The 17412-nt window shown below is 43.6% G+C and overlaps 1 protein-coding gene across 1 annotated transcript in view; it reads right to left on the bottom strand.

Annotated features, from left to right (window-relative positions):
- Positions 1-4914: 4914 nt before the first annotated feature.
- Positions 4915-17412, bottom strand: part of BRINP1 (BMP/retinoic acid inducible neural specific 1) — a gene marked incomplete at its 3' end in the record, with an annotated part of 168622 nt that continues 156124 nt past the window's right edge. Inside the window, exon 8 of the mRNA XM_081280556.1 lies at positions 4915-6055. Coding sequence (XP_081136682.1) covers positions 4915-6055 — 1141 coding nt within the window. The remainder of the gene's footprint in view (positions 6056-17412) is intronic.

Raw genomic sequence — 17412 nt, 5'->3', positions numbered from 1 at the left:
GTATGGTTGAGACTGGATTGGAGATGCTGACCCAAGGTGTGTAGCATTTCAGAATGTTCAAGATATATTATTAAGAGGTCTGTGAAATAGTGCTCAAAATGTATGCAAGGGCACATTTTTACTAGGAAAAATCCCAGAGTTTTTACATTTCTTGAAGAGATATGTAACTCCCTGCAAATTAAGTAAAATTAAAGAGACCTGTAATTCCTCCCCCAAATTATATAAATTCATGTCATAAACATGAGGCACTTGCTGGTCCATGATTCAGATCTATTCCATTCCATCCCTTGTATTATTCCTGGTTTCTGAGTTGGTTGGAGGGAAAGGAGACTTTCAAGCCAAGATGGTCAGAGAATGCACCATATGCCTTGACTCAATGTTGACAGATGAGATGCTGAAAAACAAAGAATGACCTTATGCTTGTAACTATAGGCCCTTAGCATAGTTTGGAAAGAGAAAGAATAGAGATTGAAAACTTCACTCAGGCAATCTCTGCCTTCTAGGAATTTTGGATTGGCAAGACCAGAGCTACTGATAGTATGCAGGTTCCAGGAGGATTGTGACCTTCACTTAACCTGAGGTCATTATACATCCAAGGATTTGGCTGATCCTCAATGGAAAAATTCCCGTGTATATGATTTTGATTACAAGAAAAAGAAATGAAGAGAGGAAAAGCCAGAGAGGGAGAGACAGAGAGACAGAGATAGAATTATGTTTTGTGCATGTAAGTTTGATAACACATTAGGAGAAAAGTCAGGGGCTGATTCTTGTGTTGCTATGGCGACTGAGCTACACAACCTTTCATTGTGAGATGGTGAAAAGGGAGCTAAACTTTATAGTCAGTGTGCAAAGCTTGTAGAATAACTTTGAATATAAGTCCTTAATCTCTGAAAGCTGAAGTCTTAAACATCTTTATAGACCCCTTTAGCCCTAAGAATCTTCAATTCTATGTATCTGATTTTCTGTTCATTCCTCCTGATAAATGGACCATTTTTAACCTTAATCATGTATGTGGCCATAAAATCTATGTTAACTGTCATTAACTGTGTTACATTGGCTTTCTTTCTATTTATTATGTCCGGCATGTTTTATTTTCACCACATTTTGTAATCTGAAATTTACTATCTGACAACCTGGTTTTTTTACTGATCAGTTTTATCCAGTTACATTTATTGTGATTTTTCTGTGTAGTAAGTTTTGTTATTGTGTCTGTTTATATATGTTCAGTTATTTTAATTTTTTATTTTCTGCTTTCTTCTCAATTTTTAATTTTTCCTCTATTAACTTGAAAGTTATGCGATCTGCATCTATTATATTAGGGGTTAATCACTCCTCGCCCTTTGGTGGTATGATCTCTTCCCCTGATCATTTAACACCATCTAGTGGATTCTTATTATTATCACTTACATTCCAAAGAACAGATAATAGGATAAAAATGTTTTCCATGGAGATAATTTTATCAATATAGACACCCCAACAAGTATCGCACATTCCAAATTATATTCTTGGACTTGAATAATCCCAAAGCTTCATTTTTATTGTGTCCATTTGTTTTATATGCCATTTTTTTTCTCCACTTAGCAAGATGTAGTCTCTTGTGACTATGATTTTAACCACCAAAAGGAGACTTACTGTTAGTGTGACCCTCTCCTTGCCCTTCTCTTTAATAGGGGCAGATATATCAGGGTCCAGAATTTTCCAATGATTTTACTTGATAGCTAATTAATGGCTTTCTGTGGTTTCCATGGCAATGGCATGCTTTGCTGCCAGGCCTTATCCAAATGGGCATTCTGTTCACTCTTGTGTCTTAGCATCAGCATATTAATCAGAGACTGCAGGTCCTTGGTGCTGCATCCAATTGGTAAGACACTAATTGAATTAAAATCTCACTTGAAGCCTCCAGGTTTCTCTTCCTCCCAGGTAGAGAGGAACCTTGTTAGTTCACAGGGCCAAAAAGAAGCATTTGGAAATCTACAGAACTTTGTGGCCCTTCATAGCAAAGTACTTTTCTCTCACCCAAGAATAAATTTCTGATGTCTGAATGTTTCTCCTTGAAATTCTCTCTATTTTTATGCCCTTTCCAATCATTAGACATGGCTGTATTCTCTCACATGAAAGGATTGAGTTAATGCTTTCAAGGTGAAGAGCAAAGGCTTTTCCCAAACATTCAGTTGGTGAAGTCTGGTGAAGAACTCAGATTGAAAGTCCTAATTAAATTGTGATGAGGCTTAGGAAGTAAGTGCAGTTGGAGATTGTGTGTCTATCTGTAAAGTATTGAGCAAATACAAGAGTTGTTACATTAGGAATCCAGGGATGTGCATGGAAGGTGGAGATGAAGGAGGAAAGGGTGGGTGGGCAACTGCAGAACAGTCTGAAATTCATTCTTAAGGCCATAATGGTTAAGGATGATGGCCTTATATTCTTTTATCAAATCACAATCCTCATTCTACTTGGTAGGTTTACTACTTAAAATGATACTTTAAAAAAGTATTATTAGGACCCATGCCCTTAAGTGGCCTATTAATACATTTGTGATTTTGTATTCATGGCTTCTTTGGTCATTCCGTTCCTGTCTTTTGGTCCAGCTCCTGATCATTTCTCAACTCTCAGAAACATATCCCTTCTGTAAAGCTATTTTCCAAACTCATGCCTCTCTCTGTGCCTGGCTCCATGATAGCTGGTCTTGGAGTATTTTCTCAGTATTGTTCTTTGTAATAGGTTTGTGTGTGTGTGTATGTGTGTGTGTGTATGTGTGTGTTTCATTATTTTTAAGTAGCACAAGGCATGTACCATTTACTTACAAATATTTATACCTTTGGTATTATCACACCACCTATTAGGTGCTTAAGAAATGTTTGATGATTTACTGGCCATTTGCAAAATCTTGTGCTTGATAGATAAACTGTGATGTGATCTCTGGCAAAGGATTTCCACACTAAATGAACACTGAACCCTCTTAAAAGCCAAAGTCCAAAATTTATGTAGGTGTGAAGTGCACACTAATTGTTAAAGATGGCATAAAATGTATGCTAATTCATACTAAAAATGAGAACATTAAAGTTGGGATTTAGCATTCTAGGGAAAAAAATCTACCCCTACTTAAACTGGGATAATACTTTACCTCTTATGCATTGAAGTCCTCCATTTTCACTTTAATATATATTACATGAGGGATGGTGTTCTCTTTCCATTATACTATCACAAACTCAAGAGACTTCAAAGACAAGTCTCTGAATTTTATCTAGTATAGCATTAATATGGGAGAGAAATATACCTTCTATAACTGGAGGTATGCAAGATGGTCAATGTATGGAAAGAAATTCTAATTGCTAGCTTTGTTTTATAATGTAAGCTGGAATGAGAGTTATTGCTTCCCTTCTGCAAATGAAGAATTTAAGGAAAATGGAAAAGAGGACTAATTAGCTTCCTGTCCCCTCAATGGTCCAATCAGGGAACAGTGGTGACTTCCCAACAGCAATGAAGAAGAAATTTGCACTGGGCAGAAGCTTAAACCAAAGTAATCCTATTTTCTCTTCCAACTCTAAATTTTTGTGATTCTGGAGTTTGCTGCCAATGCAGAAATAAGGATCCAGATGGTTGGGATGCACCTCTTATGAGCAACCTCTAGCAAAAGGATGAATGGCGAACCCTAGAGACTAAGAAGCAGTGTCTACCCAAATCCTCTACAAAAGTGCTTTGAGATGAGCTTTCTTCCTGTAGTCATTTCTGTTCAACTCAAATTCTTCACATAGCTTCTCACTTTTCACAGATGCCAGAGAAGTGGCAGTGTTTATGCTGTTGTGTAGATGGCCAGGTGGGTGTGGGTACATATCCATGTGTATTAAGTGTTAATGAAATGAAATTATTTTAGATACTTGAGGAGGCTTGTGTGGCCCAACAATGGCAAACCAAGGCAATGTTAAAACTTACATTATTATTTTTTAATTATGGCCCTTGATTTTATTCAAATTAAGACTTTAATATGGAAAGCATTTGTAGGAAATCTGACACTACACTATTTCTTTTTGGTGAAAGTAGCAGGAGGAACTTCTTCACGTGCACAGAATGACTATGAGATAGAACAACATTTCATCCCTTGGAAACTTTGTTGAAGGGGAAAACACAAAAGCGGTCAGTGTGTTTTGGAAGAAGCTGCACATTTAGAGCATCAGAAAGCAGGATTCAAACTCAATTCAGGCAGTTATTGTGGGTGTTAAAATGGGTATGCCATGCCTCTCGGATCCTATTTTCCAAACTAAAAAGTTTCCTGCACTAATATCTGAGGTTACCCTGTGTTTATGTGAATGTGTCTCCTCCCAAGCCCACCTGCTGGCCAACTTCCATCAGTTTCCATTTATTGATAAGAAAAGAAGCCATATGAGTAAGATAGTAGTGTCATTGCATCCCCCCACCCCTGTTTGAGAATGAGTCAAAGAAAAAAAAAAACACAAGGAATTAAGCATAAAGAGGGAAGAAATCTTAACCGAAGAAATATCTCCTTTATCTATGTCCATTTCCTCCCACAAGGAAAAATGGCAGTGTCAGTTGTACATTACATATATCTCTCTCTCTTTAGTGTTTAATCTTAGCACCTGCACAGCAGAGATCTTTACAATTCATTGCATAAGCTCTCCCTCTCCCCGCTCCAGACAGCACCTGAGGCCTACCGAGCTACTCCCTCAAAGCTCCACCAAAGGCTGAGACCCTTCTTCATGACAGAGTATAGAAGTAACAAACATGCCCGACGGTTTTTATACAGTTGCTAGAACGTTTTAGTTTCCAACAAATGAAGATTTTTCCTCCTTTTCTTTGAACATTAATTACATTTTACAAATTTTTGTGTTTTGTTTAGCTTTGCTTTGTTCTGTTGTGTTTGTACAACAAAAGGGACAGTCCATGGCCCGGGGTCCCGCGTTAGCAGAGTTTGGCTGTCATCTGGTCCGACTGTTTGAGGATCTCAGTGTTGTAGAGGTCCAGTGCGTGGTTCACCCTGATGATCTCGCTGTTGGTCAGTTTCAGGCGGTGTTTCAGCATACAGGAGAACAGGTCCAGCTGGGGTTTCCCCGGGGCCACCGGAGGGGCCAGGCGATTAATTCGGTCCCGAATATCCAACAAGAGGAGCATCACGGACGAAGAGGAATAGAACTGGCCGCCCTGTGTGTAGGACTGATTAACCTGCTGCACTGCGCTGCGCAGGAGGTCGGCGTTGAACCTCAGGCTGTACCCGAACACCTGCACATCCGAGATCTTGATGTAGAACTGCCTCTTGGAGGGATCAGACAGGTCCACGGGGCCCTGGCCAGTCTCATTCCGCAGCAGGGTAGGTAGCCGAGTCCGACTACGTAGGTAGATGTGGACCGTCTCAAAAAACGTTTTCCACCGATTGCCCAGCAGGAGAGTCCAGTTGTAGCATTGGCTGTTTTGGAGACGGATCTTCTCCCAACGGGGGTAACCGAATTCCCCAAAGGGCATGTTCCAGCCCTCCGAGTGGCTCCCGCTGAAGGGATTGACATAGACAAAGAACATGGGGTCCAGGCTGCTGTTGCGCATCTGGCAGATGCGCATGGACATGCCGATCACCATGTGTATGAAGTCCATTCGGTTCTTGTTGCTCTTGAGAGTGAGGGACATGCGCTTGCGCCACCGAGGGTCGAAGAAGGTGTCCAGGCGGATCTCGTTGCTGATGAAGGTGGTGTGGACGTAGAGGCGCGAGTCCATCTTCTGCAGCAGGTACTTCAGCTCCAGGTCCTGGAAGTCCAGGTCGGTCTCGAAGCTGATGAACTGCTCGCTCCGCTCAGAGTCCACGTTCTGTGGTTCGCAGCGGCCTCGGTACAGCTTGTAGCCTTTGTTGCAGGAGCCACAGAGGGAGATGTTGGCCAGGCTGCACATGGCGCAGCTGTTGTTCCCTCCTATGATGCAGGGGATGGGGCGCTGGCAAAGTGTGGTGCTACCGTGGCACACACAACTCCTCTGGCTCTCCAGAAAGGTTCCCCAAAACCCGTTCTCGTTGCAGTAGAGAAGTGACTGGACCCTTGCAAGCCACTGCTGAATTGTCCTGGGGGATAGAGGAAAAATGGAGAACATTAACCACTTGGCGGGGGTCTGAGTTGCTCTGTACAAATGATAACAGAAATTGGAGCCACCCAAAGAGTGACTAGACACGGGGGAGAAGCTATAACTGGAAAAAAACATTGAATGTAAGTTGCAATGACTACATTGTGGCTCCAATGCCACAAACCAGCTCTATGACATCACACCTTACTGTTCTAATAATATGCAATGTCTTCATCTGTAAATAGGAGGTGGAGTAAATTTGGGGGAATTCCCCTCAGCTTTATGATTCCAACCCAATAGCCCCAAGGAAGTATTATTTAGTAAATTATAGTATCTAAACACAAGTACTCTAAATGGATGACAAGAAATTGTAAAAAAAAAATCATAATAATAAATAAAAAAATAAGAGTCATGGAAAGGACCTTAGGGATTATTTCTTTTAATCCATATCAGATGATTCAACCCCTTTCACTCAGTGATCCAATAGGGTTATATAACATTCAACAACTTCAACAAAAAACAAATTATACTTTGTCATATTCTTGAAATCATATGGTGCCCCCATCCTGATGAACTTGCATGATTCTCACAGTGGTTTTCTCAAAACATGTAAGAAAACTGTTATTTCAGCCATTTCCCCAGAGCTCCAAATTCTCAGTTCAGTGGCATTCCAATGTCACATGCATCTCTAGGCCCGTCTGCCCCTCAGCATTATAAATGATACCAGAATCTATACCCCGATTCCAATGAAGATGGATATATGCTCAGATAAGAAGCAACAGGAGAACGGGTACAAATACACAAAGCAGTCAGCCTGGAGGCCTCTCATCTTTCCTCATTTTTGTGCAAGTCACCTCTTGGCTGTCTTCCATGCCACAAATAATTCCTTACATGTGTCTAGCACTTTTTATCCTGTGCGGGATGCAGTCACTTCGATCTTCTCATTTGAGTCTCACAACAACACCCCCAAAACAGCCTAAGGCTGGAGGCCATTGAGAGATTTCCTAAAACCCTTCTCTTCCACATCAGCTGAGAAATGCTGGGCAGTGCCCCTCGCCCCCCAATCACAGCATGGGGCTGTGGTAAGGTTTACATAAATTTTTATACGAAGGCTTAGCTCCAAACTTGGTAGGTTTTAAGAGCCTGATAAAATTTAGCTGTTATTATTCCTGCAAAGGGACTGTCAGTTTTGTTTTATAGACATGGCAACAGAAACCCAGACGGAAAGTGATGGATTCCAACTCATGTGATGAGTACAGGCAACTCTTGCCTCCTCGTTGTTGCTTTTGGCAGTACCAGTCAGTCAAGGGTCAAGAAGACCTTTCTTAAGGTCCCACGCATGGTGGTGATGTGGATGGTGACAGTGGTGGTGTCTGTGGTTCAGGATCATCATTTTAGGAAGCTGGACACAGGAGCCGATTTACCTCGCTGGGCCCTTGGGGGAAAGTGTTAGCAGACCACGTGTGCTGTCCTCTGCACTGAGATCCACAATGACCAAAGCATGAGTACCAGGAGCCAGTGGAGCCCGGTGGCCAAAAAGCATGGCTATGGACCCAAGCAGAACTGAGTTTAAGCTCAGCTATGGAGCTGGGAGCAAGTCACTTCATCTCTTTAGGCCTCAGTATCCATATCTACAGCGGGGAGAATAAAGCCCATCTCATGTGGCTGGTGAGAGGATACAGTGAGATAATATATTTAAAGAGCTTATGGAAAAGGTAGTAATAGAAAGTACTCTTATCCCAGAGAATAAGCGTTTCCTTTGAAGGCACTGAGACACTCTCAAGGATGCCGCTATCTCTCCCGGGTTTGAGGGAAGCCATTTTGTAATATCCATTTGAAAATGGATACTGTTGAAATGTCTTCCTGGCATGCTTTGCTTCAAATAAGTGGCTTATCAGCTGAGAGAAAATGGAGGAATAATTAGCTTTTGGAAACACTCTGCCTTTTAAATTCATAGAACCCTTCCTGCCCTTGGCAACAAGACCACCCTACAGCACCCATACGTGGCCTTAGGACCCTACCCTTTCTGTCAGTTTCCCTTCAGGCTCTTAGGTTCAGAGGAGGGGCCTCCTCCTTCCCCAGCACCCAGCCCAGAGCCTCGCTCTATAAACCTTTGCTGAACAAATGAATTTTGCTGAATGAATGAACAAAGCTTATTAATATTTTTCACTTAACAATTAAAAAAAAAAAAAGAAAAACAAACGTCCCTGTCTCCCCCCTAGGGCTGCAGGATCAGTTTTCCACACCATCCGCCCACACAGCTCCAGGCCTCCCTGGTCTCTGCTTCGTGAGACCAATCCTATTACAGCCTGGAGAACAGCAGCAGGCCCAGCCTTCAGGAACACGGAGCTGGAATAATAATGAGCTGTGTGGCTCTCACCTCCCAAACCAGAACATTGACTGAATATTGGGGTGTGAGTCATCTGATATTTTTGTGAGCTGCAGGGGCCCTCCACGCGGCTCTGATTGCGTGATTCCATCTGACAAGAGCGTCATTTCAAAATGCCCCTTTCAAATGGCCCACACTTGCTCCTGTCACTCCCTCTCCAAGTGACAGGACAGTACCCCATTTAGAGCTCCTCTGTCCCCATCTGCAAGGCATTCTATAACCCCGTAGAGCGCCCCCTTTCCCGTGTCTCATCATTGGGACCCTTTGTCGGGGCCGCAGCCCCCACTCTTTGAATCAATGCTTCATTGTGGCTACGCTCTCAGAATACTCGGGAGGGGGGACCTACAAAGATGAAAGTTCCTGGTGATGCTGCAGGGAGCAGTGGGGCCAGTGGCCCATTAGGATTCCAGCCCTGTCGAGCAGGAGGGGTGGCGGACAGAGGCCCTCTGAGAGGCCTCAGCGAGCTGCGCAGCACCTGCATCTCCTGACCTCAGAATAATCATGAGGTTGTGGGCTGCATCAAAGAAGGCATTAATGATACAGCTCAAGGGCTTGGAAAGGAGGTGGTGTTCAGGGGGAGCCCGGAGCGCAAGGCTGCAGGAAAAGATGAAGGAAAAAGGTGGGGCATGGGGAAGGGTGGTAAGAGAAGGGGAAAGGACTTGGGGACAGAGTGACAGGGAGCAGATGGAGCCGATGAGCAGAAGGGGCTACACAGAGCCACTGGAAGGGCAGAAGGTGAAGGGATTCAATAAGAGTAGGCAGTTACAGAAACAGAAACACTCTGCTGAGATTTGCTGGTCAGAACTCACAGATTCAGTGAGTGTGGACATTGGATGGGCCACCTGGGAGTGGGCTAGTGGTTCATCCCTGTCCTGGATCAGACAGGGACCAAGGTTACCAGGAAGCCCTAACTCTCAAGGTCAGTGAGCACTTCTTTGCTTTTCAATATTTCATCTTGAGATTATATCCAGAAAAAAAAAGCTCATTTCATTTTTTTTGGTGTATTTGTTTTTAACACAAGAAAACTCTAGTAATGTGAAATTGGCATCAATGTGAACAATCCTCTATACCTTCTCCATCTCCAGGCAGTGCTCTGAATGATAACCACTGAGTCACAACTCTGCAAGGCTCAACTGCAGGTGGCACTCTGATCCAGCTGAGGGAGTCTGTGGCTTACAGCTATTGAGCACTCACTGTACAAGAGGCAGAGTGCTAGAGGCTCTTTGTACCCACATCCCCTGAGCAACATGTGTACCTGTCTCAGTGTTGCAGATAAAGATAAAAGAGTTCTTGGGACATGAGATAACTTGTCTATCATCACGAAGTCACTCCACATTCAAGCCCCAGACCCTACCTCTGGCATGGGTGCACTTTCTGCTGTGAACCACCATGTGAAATTATTACAATAAGCCAGACAAGGGGGAAGCAAGCCACCCGAAGAGAGATGAATTGAGATAATGGAAAAACACAGAAAGTTTGAGCTTGTGAAGGGCCTATTATCACATTCCTTGCTTCCTCTGGACCTGCCAGGGTCCCTCTCCTCCATTCACAGATAATTGGGGCTCACCGACAAGTGCACAGGGAGAGGCTGGGGACCTGGGGTAGGAGGGACTGTGATCTATAAATATCATTTCCCAGGTTAGCTGGTGACAGTCTGCCTCAACCCTGGCAACAGAGAAGCGGCTTAATAGGCCAGCTCCGGAGGGGAGGGTCTTACAAAACTGACAGTCAGTGCAAGGCAACAAGGACCAGGTTTTAAAACGCTTTTCTTGGTCCCTAGGGATCCCCAGTATCTTCCATTTGCATCTGGAGCTGAACTCCAATTCACTCCAATCAGCATCTCTCTGTTGGATGAGATTCCAGTTCATTCTGGTGAGGGGCCAGCAGAGAGAAGAGTGGGCTGGGGGAAGGAGGGTAGGGCAGGAAGCTGCGTTTTTCATTTCTAAACTGGAAACCCCCTGACGCTTGATTGATAAGCACCCATGGTGGCTCCAAATGGAGCAGCTTAGATCACAGAAGCAGAGAACTTTCAAGAAGGTTTGCAAATGCTCGGCCCATCTCCTTCATGTTCTGACTGTGAGATGAGAGAACAGTGTTTCTCAAGGGCTTTCTACCTCATGGCTGTCACCTCTTTACATCACCCCATGAGATAGGTCTCTCTTGTGACTTCCATTCCACTGATGAAGGGATTGAAGGTCAGAGAGGGATTGTGATTCACCCATGGTCACACAGCATAGACACGGCAGAACAGAGTTGAGCATTTCTGGATCCAAATCCAACCAATTGTCTTTCAGTTACCCTGCAATTTGTTCCTGATTCTCAAAACCCTAGACTGGAAGATCAACTAGGCTTGGGGCCATGGAGACACCTCTGCTACTCCCCTGCTGGCTCTGTCTTTACCTCAGCCAGGGTTTTCTGGCAACATGACAGGTCTCCCCATGAGGTAGCTCGTCATTTGGAGGACAGAGGCTCTGCCACCCAGGGCTTCCCATCAGTGCTTTCAAAGGCTCACATCTCCCTTTCAGAACCATCGGGCTGGGGAGCCCTGGCTAGGATTCCTAATTCAAGCAACCTCCCTGCTGATTTTAATTGGAGGTTTTGCCTAAGATGGGAAGGCAGTGCCTGGCCTCTGGCATTTTAGGGAAGATCATACAAATGGTGTGCCAAGGAAGGGGGAGCCGGTTCTAGGCTAAAATAGAAAACTCTAATCCATAACTCTTATTTGCCTCACAGGAGTGTGTTTTTTTTAAAGTGGAGAGGAAATGAAAAAAAAAAAAAGAAATTGGAGTTCTGAATTTTTCTTTTATTTAAGCCCTACACTCCCGCCTTGGCATTTCCCTGACATTGTAATGGGGTCTGAGTGATTCTGTGTGGATCCACTATGGAGACCAGAGACGAAACTGGGGAGACGAATCGTTGTGTTTAGGTTTCTGAGGCTGCTTTGTTCTTTTGTTGAGCTGAGGGTGGGGTGTGTGTGTGTGTGTGTGTGTGTAAGGAATGGTGCTCCTACAGGATGAATATGTCAATGGTGCCATGGTGCTTGGGGCTTAGCTGGAAGGTGGTTTATGGGTGTGCTAGTATGAATTATAACTGGCCATCAGACCCAGTCTGTTCATCACTTTTTCTGATAGACAGCTAGCTTTTAGTCATTCGCCTATCAGAATTTCTATCATTGCCTTAATAACCCATGTGCCCTACTTCCCCCAGTTCTTCACATGCTATCGGAGCCTCATCAAGTGGCTCAGAACCACTAGGAAGAAAAGACCAAAATGAGGTATCATGGGCTCTTGCCCCGCTGAGGATATTTTCTGGTTTGGAGCTCTAGAGAGAAGGCAAGAGGTCTTCCTCGTGGAGGGCAGGGGTGAAGAGAGGAAGGAGGAAGGAGGAGAGCAGCCACGTGAAAATCCAGTGGGGTCTTTAAAATTAGGTTGTCAGGAGCTTAATTGGGGAGGATTATGAAACGATTTTTGCAATTACACAGTTCTGTGTCTGGAAGGAGGTGACAGATGACATCAGCTGCATATTCAAATGCAGTGCTTTGCTTTGGGGCATGGTCGCCCTGAGGACAAGTGAGAGAAGGAGCAGAAGCCTCTGGGATGAGGGCAGTACTGGAAGCAGCCGGATGCTCCCAGGTGGAGAGCTTGTTCAACCTTCTAGGGCTAATGGCTGGACCAGGAAAGATTCCAAACAAAAGGATCCCAAAGAAAGAAGAGGCTTCTAGGATGTGGGAGTAAGTAAGTGCAGGGCCCTGCTCTAGCACTGTTTAACCTTGGCTATTTGACCTTGCTATTTGACCTTGAATAACTCCCCTGTCCTCTTTGACTTATTTCTCTCATCCATCAAATGAGGAAGGTAATAACCTACTTTGCACCTTGTGTTAAGAAGCAGAATTGAATCTGAAAAACTCCTGGGAGGTCTCCAGTGCAAGGAAGCTCTGACTGACCATTAGCCATCATCATTACCGAAGGCAAGGAGCAGCCATGTTTTATCAATGACTCAGGTAAAAATATTCCTGTTGGGCTGGGGATGTGGCTCAAGCGGTAGCGCGCTCGCCTGGCATGCGTGCGGCCCAGGTTCGATCCTCAGCACCACATACAAACAAAGATGTTGTGTCTGCCGAGAACTAAAAAATAAATAAATATTAAAAATTCTCTCTCTCTCTCTCTCTCTCTCTCTCTCTCTCTCTCTCTCTCTCCCCCCCCCCCCTCACTCTCTCTTTAAAAAAAAAATATTCCTGTTGGTAACTAGAACAGCCAAGTTGATTATAGCATAACATCCTAGTCTCCCTGGCTGTTCACTCTCCATAGTTCTAATGAATACTGTCTCCGTGATGCTTGCACAAGAAAGTGCTAGATGTAGGCTTTGGAGTCAGGGGGAAAAACAAAAATGTCTTGAATCTGAGCTCTGTTACTTATTATTTAACCTTGAACTAATTGCTTGTCTTTTCCAAGCTTCTGTTGTTTCAACTACAGAATTGAATGATAACTCACCCCATTCAAGGCTATTCCAGGCTCGGGTAAGATATGATATATAGAGCTTCTGACATACAGTAGGTGCATACTGTCTCTCATGAAAACAATCTACGGTGCTCCTCTGGAACTTACAGGGCAAATGGTCCCCTTGAAATCAGTTATTATAGGTGTAAAAATACAAGGGAGGGAGAACTCAACAAATGCCACTAGATCAGTTGAATATCAATGTTAAACAGAAAGAATTTTTATACTTAACTTCTTCTGTACACCAGAACCAAAACAGATGGATTGCAGATGTATGTGAAACAATAATAACCACCAGAGAACTCAGAAGAAAACACAGGGGAAATCTATGCATGATGTCAGAGTAGGGAAAGAGTTCTTTAAGTCACTTAAATAGAGGAAGAAGCTAATTTTCAATGAGAGAGTATATTTGCAATGTCTCTAGCCAATGAAAGACTGGATCCATAATATATGCTGTGGTCAGACTGTGGTCCCTAAATTCAGAGGTTGAAATCCTAATCCCCAGGGTGATGGTGTTAGGATGTGTTGCCCTGGGGGGATCATTAGATCATAGGGTGGATTCCTCATCTCTTCTTGTCCTTGAGGATTTGGCTACATAGAGAATCCAAAATCCTTAGCCAAACACCAAATTTGTCAACGCCTCATTCTTGGACTTCTGAGCTTCCAGAACAGCAAGAAAAAAAAATCTGTTGCTTATAAGACACCCAGCCTAAAAAGCCTTTGGTTTTAGCCATTGAAACAGAATAAGACATTACATAAAGTACTACAAATCAGTAAGAAAGTCATTAGCATAAAGGGAACATAAGCAAATGGTAGGAGCAGTCACATCATAATAAAAATGGATATTCAACAGGCCAATAAGCACATGAAACCCAACTTCATTCATCATCAGGACAATGCATAATAAAAGTGCAATGAGATATCGTTGCATCAGGATGGCTAAAACAAAATTAAAAGATAAAATAAAAATGATGGAAAATGCCAAATATTGGCCAAGATGTGGAGCAAACAGAACTCGATTATGCTACTTGGTTCAGCAATTTTGGGAAACTGCAAGTATCTACTAAGGCATCAAGGAAGTTGAGTATGTAGATTCTCTACATCTCAGCAATTCCTCCTATAGTAGTACCCAGCACAATGTGTACCTAAGGCTGCCAAGAGACATGAGTTCAATTGAAGCAGTACTGTGAGAGTCTCCAGGCTGGAGACTAGGGAAATGGCGGTCAGCGGAACAGGGTCTACACACCCTACAGGGTACGCTGGAGGAGGAGTGGGCCACAGCTCCTTGAGACAACATGGAGGGACAGCACTGAGGAATGAAAAGGCGAAAGAGCCAGACACAAAGTGTCCATGCTGCATTTTAAAAAGAAAAATTGACCTAGAGTGGATGCAGCAGTGAGCAGAGCCACTCCCACAGAAAGAAGGTGATCACGCCCTGGGCTAAGAGGACACAGAGAGCTTCAGTGCAGAGCTGGCCCCTTCCTTCCTTCTTCCCTCCATCGCTCTCTCGGTCCCTTTCTTCCTTCTTTCCTTTCTATTGGTAGAAGGCCCTGTTCCTTGATCCAGGTGCTGTTTGCACATGTGGATTCAGTTTGTACAATTCACCTTGCTATATGCACTGACTGTTTCTCTAAATATGCAATACTTCCATGAGACACTTAACTACATAAATCCTTTAAAACAATAAGAATGATGTTAAGGCAACAACACATGATATTTTTTTATACCACTTTCAAAGTTTCTAAAGTCCTTTTGTTTGTTGTCTAGCTCCAGTGATCATCTGTGTCTTGGGTTGGGTTAAAAGGATATCATGAATCACATTGTCATATGAAAAACTGAGGCTCAGACAGGAGAAGTGTGGTCCTGATGGTCACCAGTGACTTGTCACGTCAGCAGACTATAACTTGTACAAGTGTGAGGTTGTTGGATGAATTGAGAGGACGGACGGAGGTGGGAGAAAGAGTCAGGAGGTGCCTCTGAAGTAGGATTAAAAAAAGAGCTCCCCACAAAAATTGTAAGAACTTTGTTCTATTTCTGATACAATGCCCTGAGCTGCCAGATTCGCTTCCAAATAGAAAGCTACTTCCAAGCCTGAGGAAAATTTAAAAAAAAAAAACTAAAAAACAATAAAAGGAATTGGAGATGCTTATTTTCTTGCCTTAGGTTGTCAAAGTGAGTCAACTACTTGCTACAAATGCAGAATGACAGACATGGATGGAATGGATTCATCCCCACCAGTGCTGGCTTAAACAGACCTCATGTAGTGCTCCACCACTAGCCCTCAGCTCCCTGCCCCTCATCCACACTCCACCCTTTTGGGATACCATGGTGTTGGGCTTCACGGTCTACTTTTTTACACTATAAAGAGAAAAGAAATGCTGAAGATATTTTTAACTTTAAAGTTTCACTGTCACATGGTCGGGGAGATATTTGTTGGCTCTGGTGACTGACAGCTGTCCTGGGATAGCCTGGCTTTATTCATGGATCTGTGCCACTACTGCCCCCTCCAAATCTCCCCCCCCTCTCTCTCTCGCTCACACACACACACATACACACACACACACACCAGTCAGGGTCTAGCAAAGTAACCTCTGGGGGAAGTAGCCTTAGGGTGGTTTATAGTAGTAGGATATCAGAATCCCAAAGCTGAATGATGCTTAGGCAAGGCCTGGTCTGTGCCACAGTTTGGAAACTGAGTCGTGAGACATTAAGTGACCACCATGATGGTCACAGGAGTTGTACCCACAAACCACGCACCAAAATCTAAGCCTTAAGGGTGGCTCCTGAACCTTTCCAAGAATGACACTGCTAATCCTTCTCTCAGCCTTCTCCAAAGGGACCTAAAAATTTTACCAGGGGGACTGCTGTGCATTGGGGAAAGGAAATAGTTCACTTTCAGAAGATTACTGCATGCTGACTCTGAACTGACACTAATTTCAGAAGATGCAAAACGTCACTGTGGTCTACTGGTCAGAATAAGGCTGGTGGCCACTGATCAATGGAGTTTTAGCTCAGGTCCATCTCATGGCAGGCACGGTGTTTTTTTTTTTTTTTTCCTGTGGTACCCTGCCCCAGTTCTAGAATGCACATTTGGGATTATTCCATAATTGAAATACTTAGCAGTTGAAAGCATATCTTCCTTTCCTCTTCCACTACCTACACTATACATATACCCGCCAAATAATAAAATGAAAGTAACTTATGGGAAATGGTCCCCCATAACCATATTCCAAGAAAAACAGCCAACAACAATACAATGACACAAACAACAAAACATGCACCCGAGGAGCAGCATCCAGCAAGGGGTTTAAACTTTAAAATAAATCCACTAAAAAAAAAAAATCTTGGTTGACAAAGTTTCTAAAGGGCAGCTTTGCATTACAAAACATTTCTTTACAAGATCTCTGAAAAGTGTGTTCTTCTCTGTACTAAAATGTGCCACCCTGGAAAAATAAACAAATTAAAACCTGCTTATATGTGTCAGATGCTTTGATATTTCTCCCACAGAGACAGGAAATCTATGTACCTTCTCCTTGAATCTGGACAAATTCTGTCATTGCTTTAACCAATACAATAAGTCAGCAGAAAGCCAAGAGTTTATGGACAGAGACCTGAAGGGAGAAGCAGCTTCTACAGCCTGCCTCTTGGAAAACTCCCTCTTGGCGCTCTGAGACTCCTTCTAGCAATATGGCCACCATGTTGGAGGACCAAGTGGAGACCCAGAGATGGAGAGCCTCCAGGGGCATCGAGCCTTCTGACCACCTCTGTAAGGCACTGACATGTCAATAAAGCCTCCCTGGAGCCTCCATCCTAGCCCAGCTGCTAGCTGAATACCGGTGAGTAACTCCAGTCCACTACATGTGGAAGAGAATTGCCCAGCCAATCCCAGAATTACCTTCTGACTCATAGATCATGAACATGTATAGCAATTGGTGTTTTAAGCCCCTCAGTGTCAATCAATCTGTTATAGATCAATAGATATTCAGAACACTATGCAACTTGTGTCCCCAAAAGAACTCAGGATTTCTCTTCCCTGCTTTATAATGACCAAGCCATGCTCCGATTCTAGGGAGGATTTTAAAATGCCTTCTCCCTTCCCAGGATCCTAGGATCTAATCCCCAGAGCATGACATTATGACAAGATACCACTCCAGTGGTTGTGTAATTTTATACAGTGCCATTGATCTAATGAGAGAATGGAGATTAGGGTGAACCTGATCTAATAAGATGAGTCTTTAAGAAGCTGAGAATGATCTCTGGTTTTTGACAGAAGTACTCAAAGATGTCTGAAGCATGAGAAGGGCAGGCTACTTCTTTATTCCTTTGAAGATGGAGAAGCCATATGCAATGACTGGAGAATGACCTCTAGCAGCACAGAATGAATTTTGGTCAACCAACAGCAAGGAAATTAAGCCAGTCCTACAGCTTCAAAGCTGAATTCTACTAAATACCAGCAGAAGCCTGACACTCTTT

Source organism: Spermophilus citellus (genome assembly GCF_964194105.1).
Source record: "Spermophilus citellus genome assembly, chromosome: 2".
Taxonomy (NCBI): Eukaryota; Metazoa; Chordata; class Mammalia; order Rodentia; family Sciuridae; genus Spermophilus; species Spermophilus citellus.
This window is presented reverse-complemented; position numbering and strand designations above follow the sequence as displayed.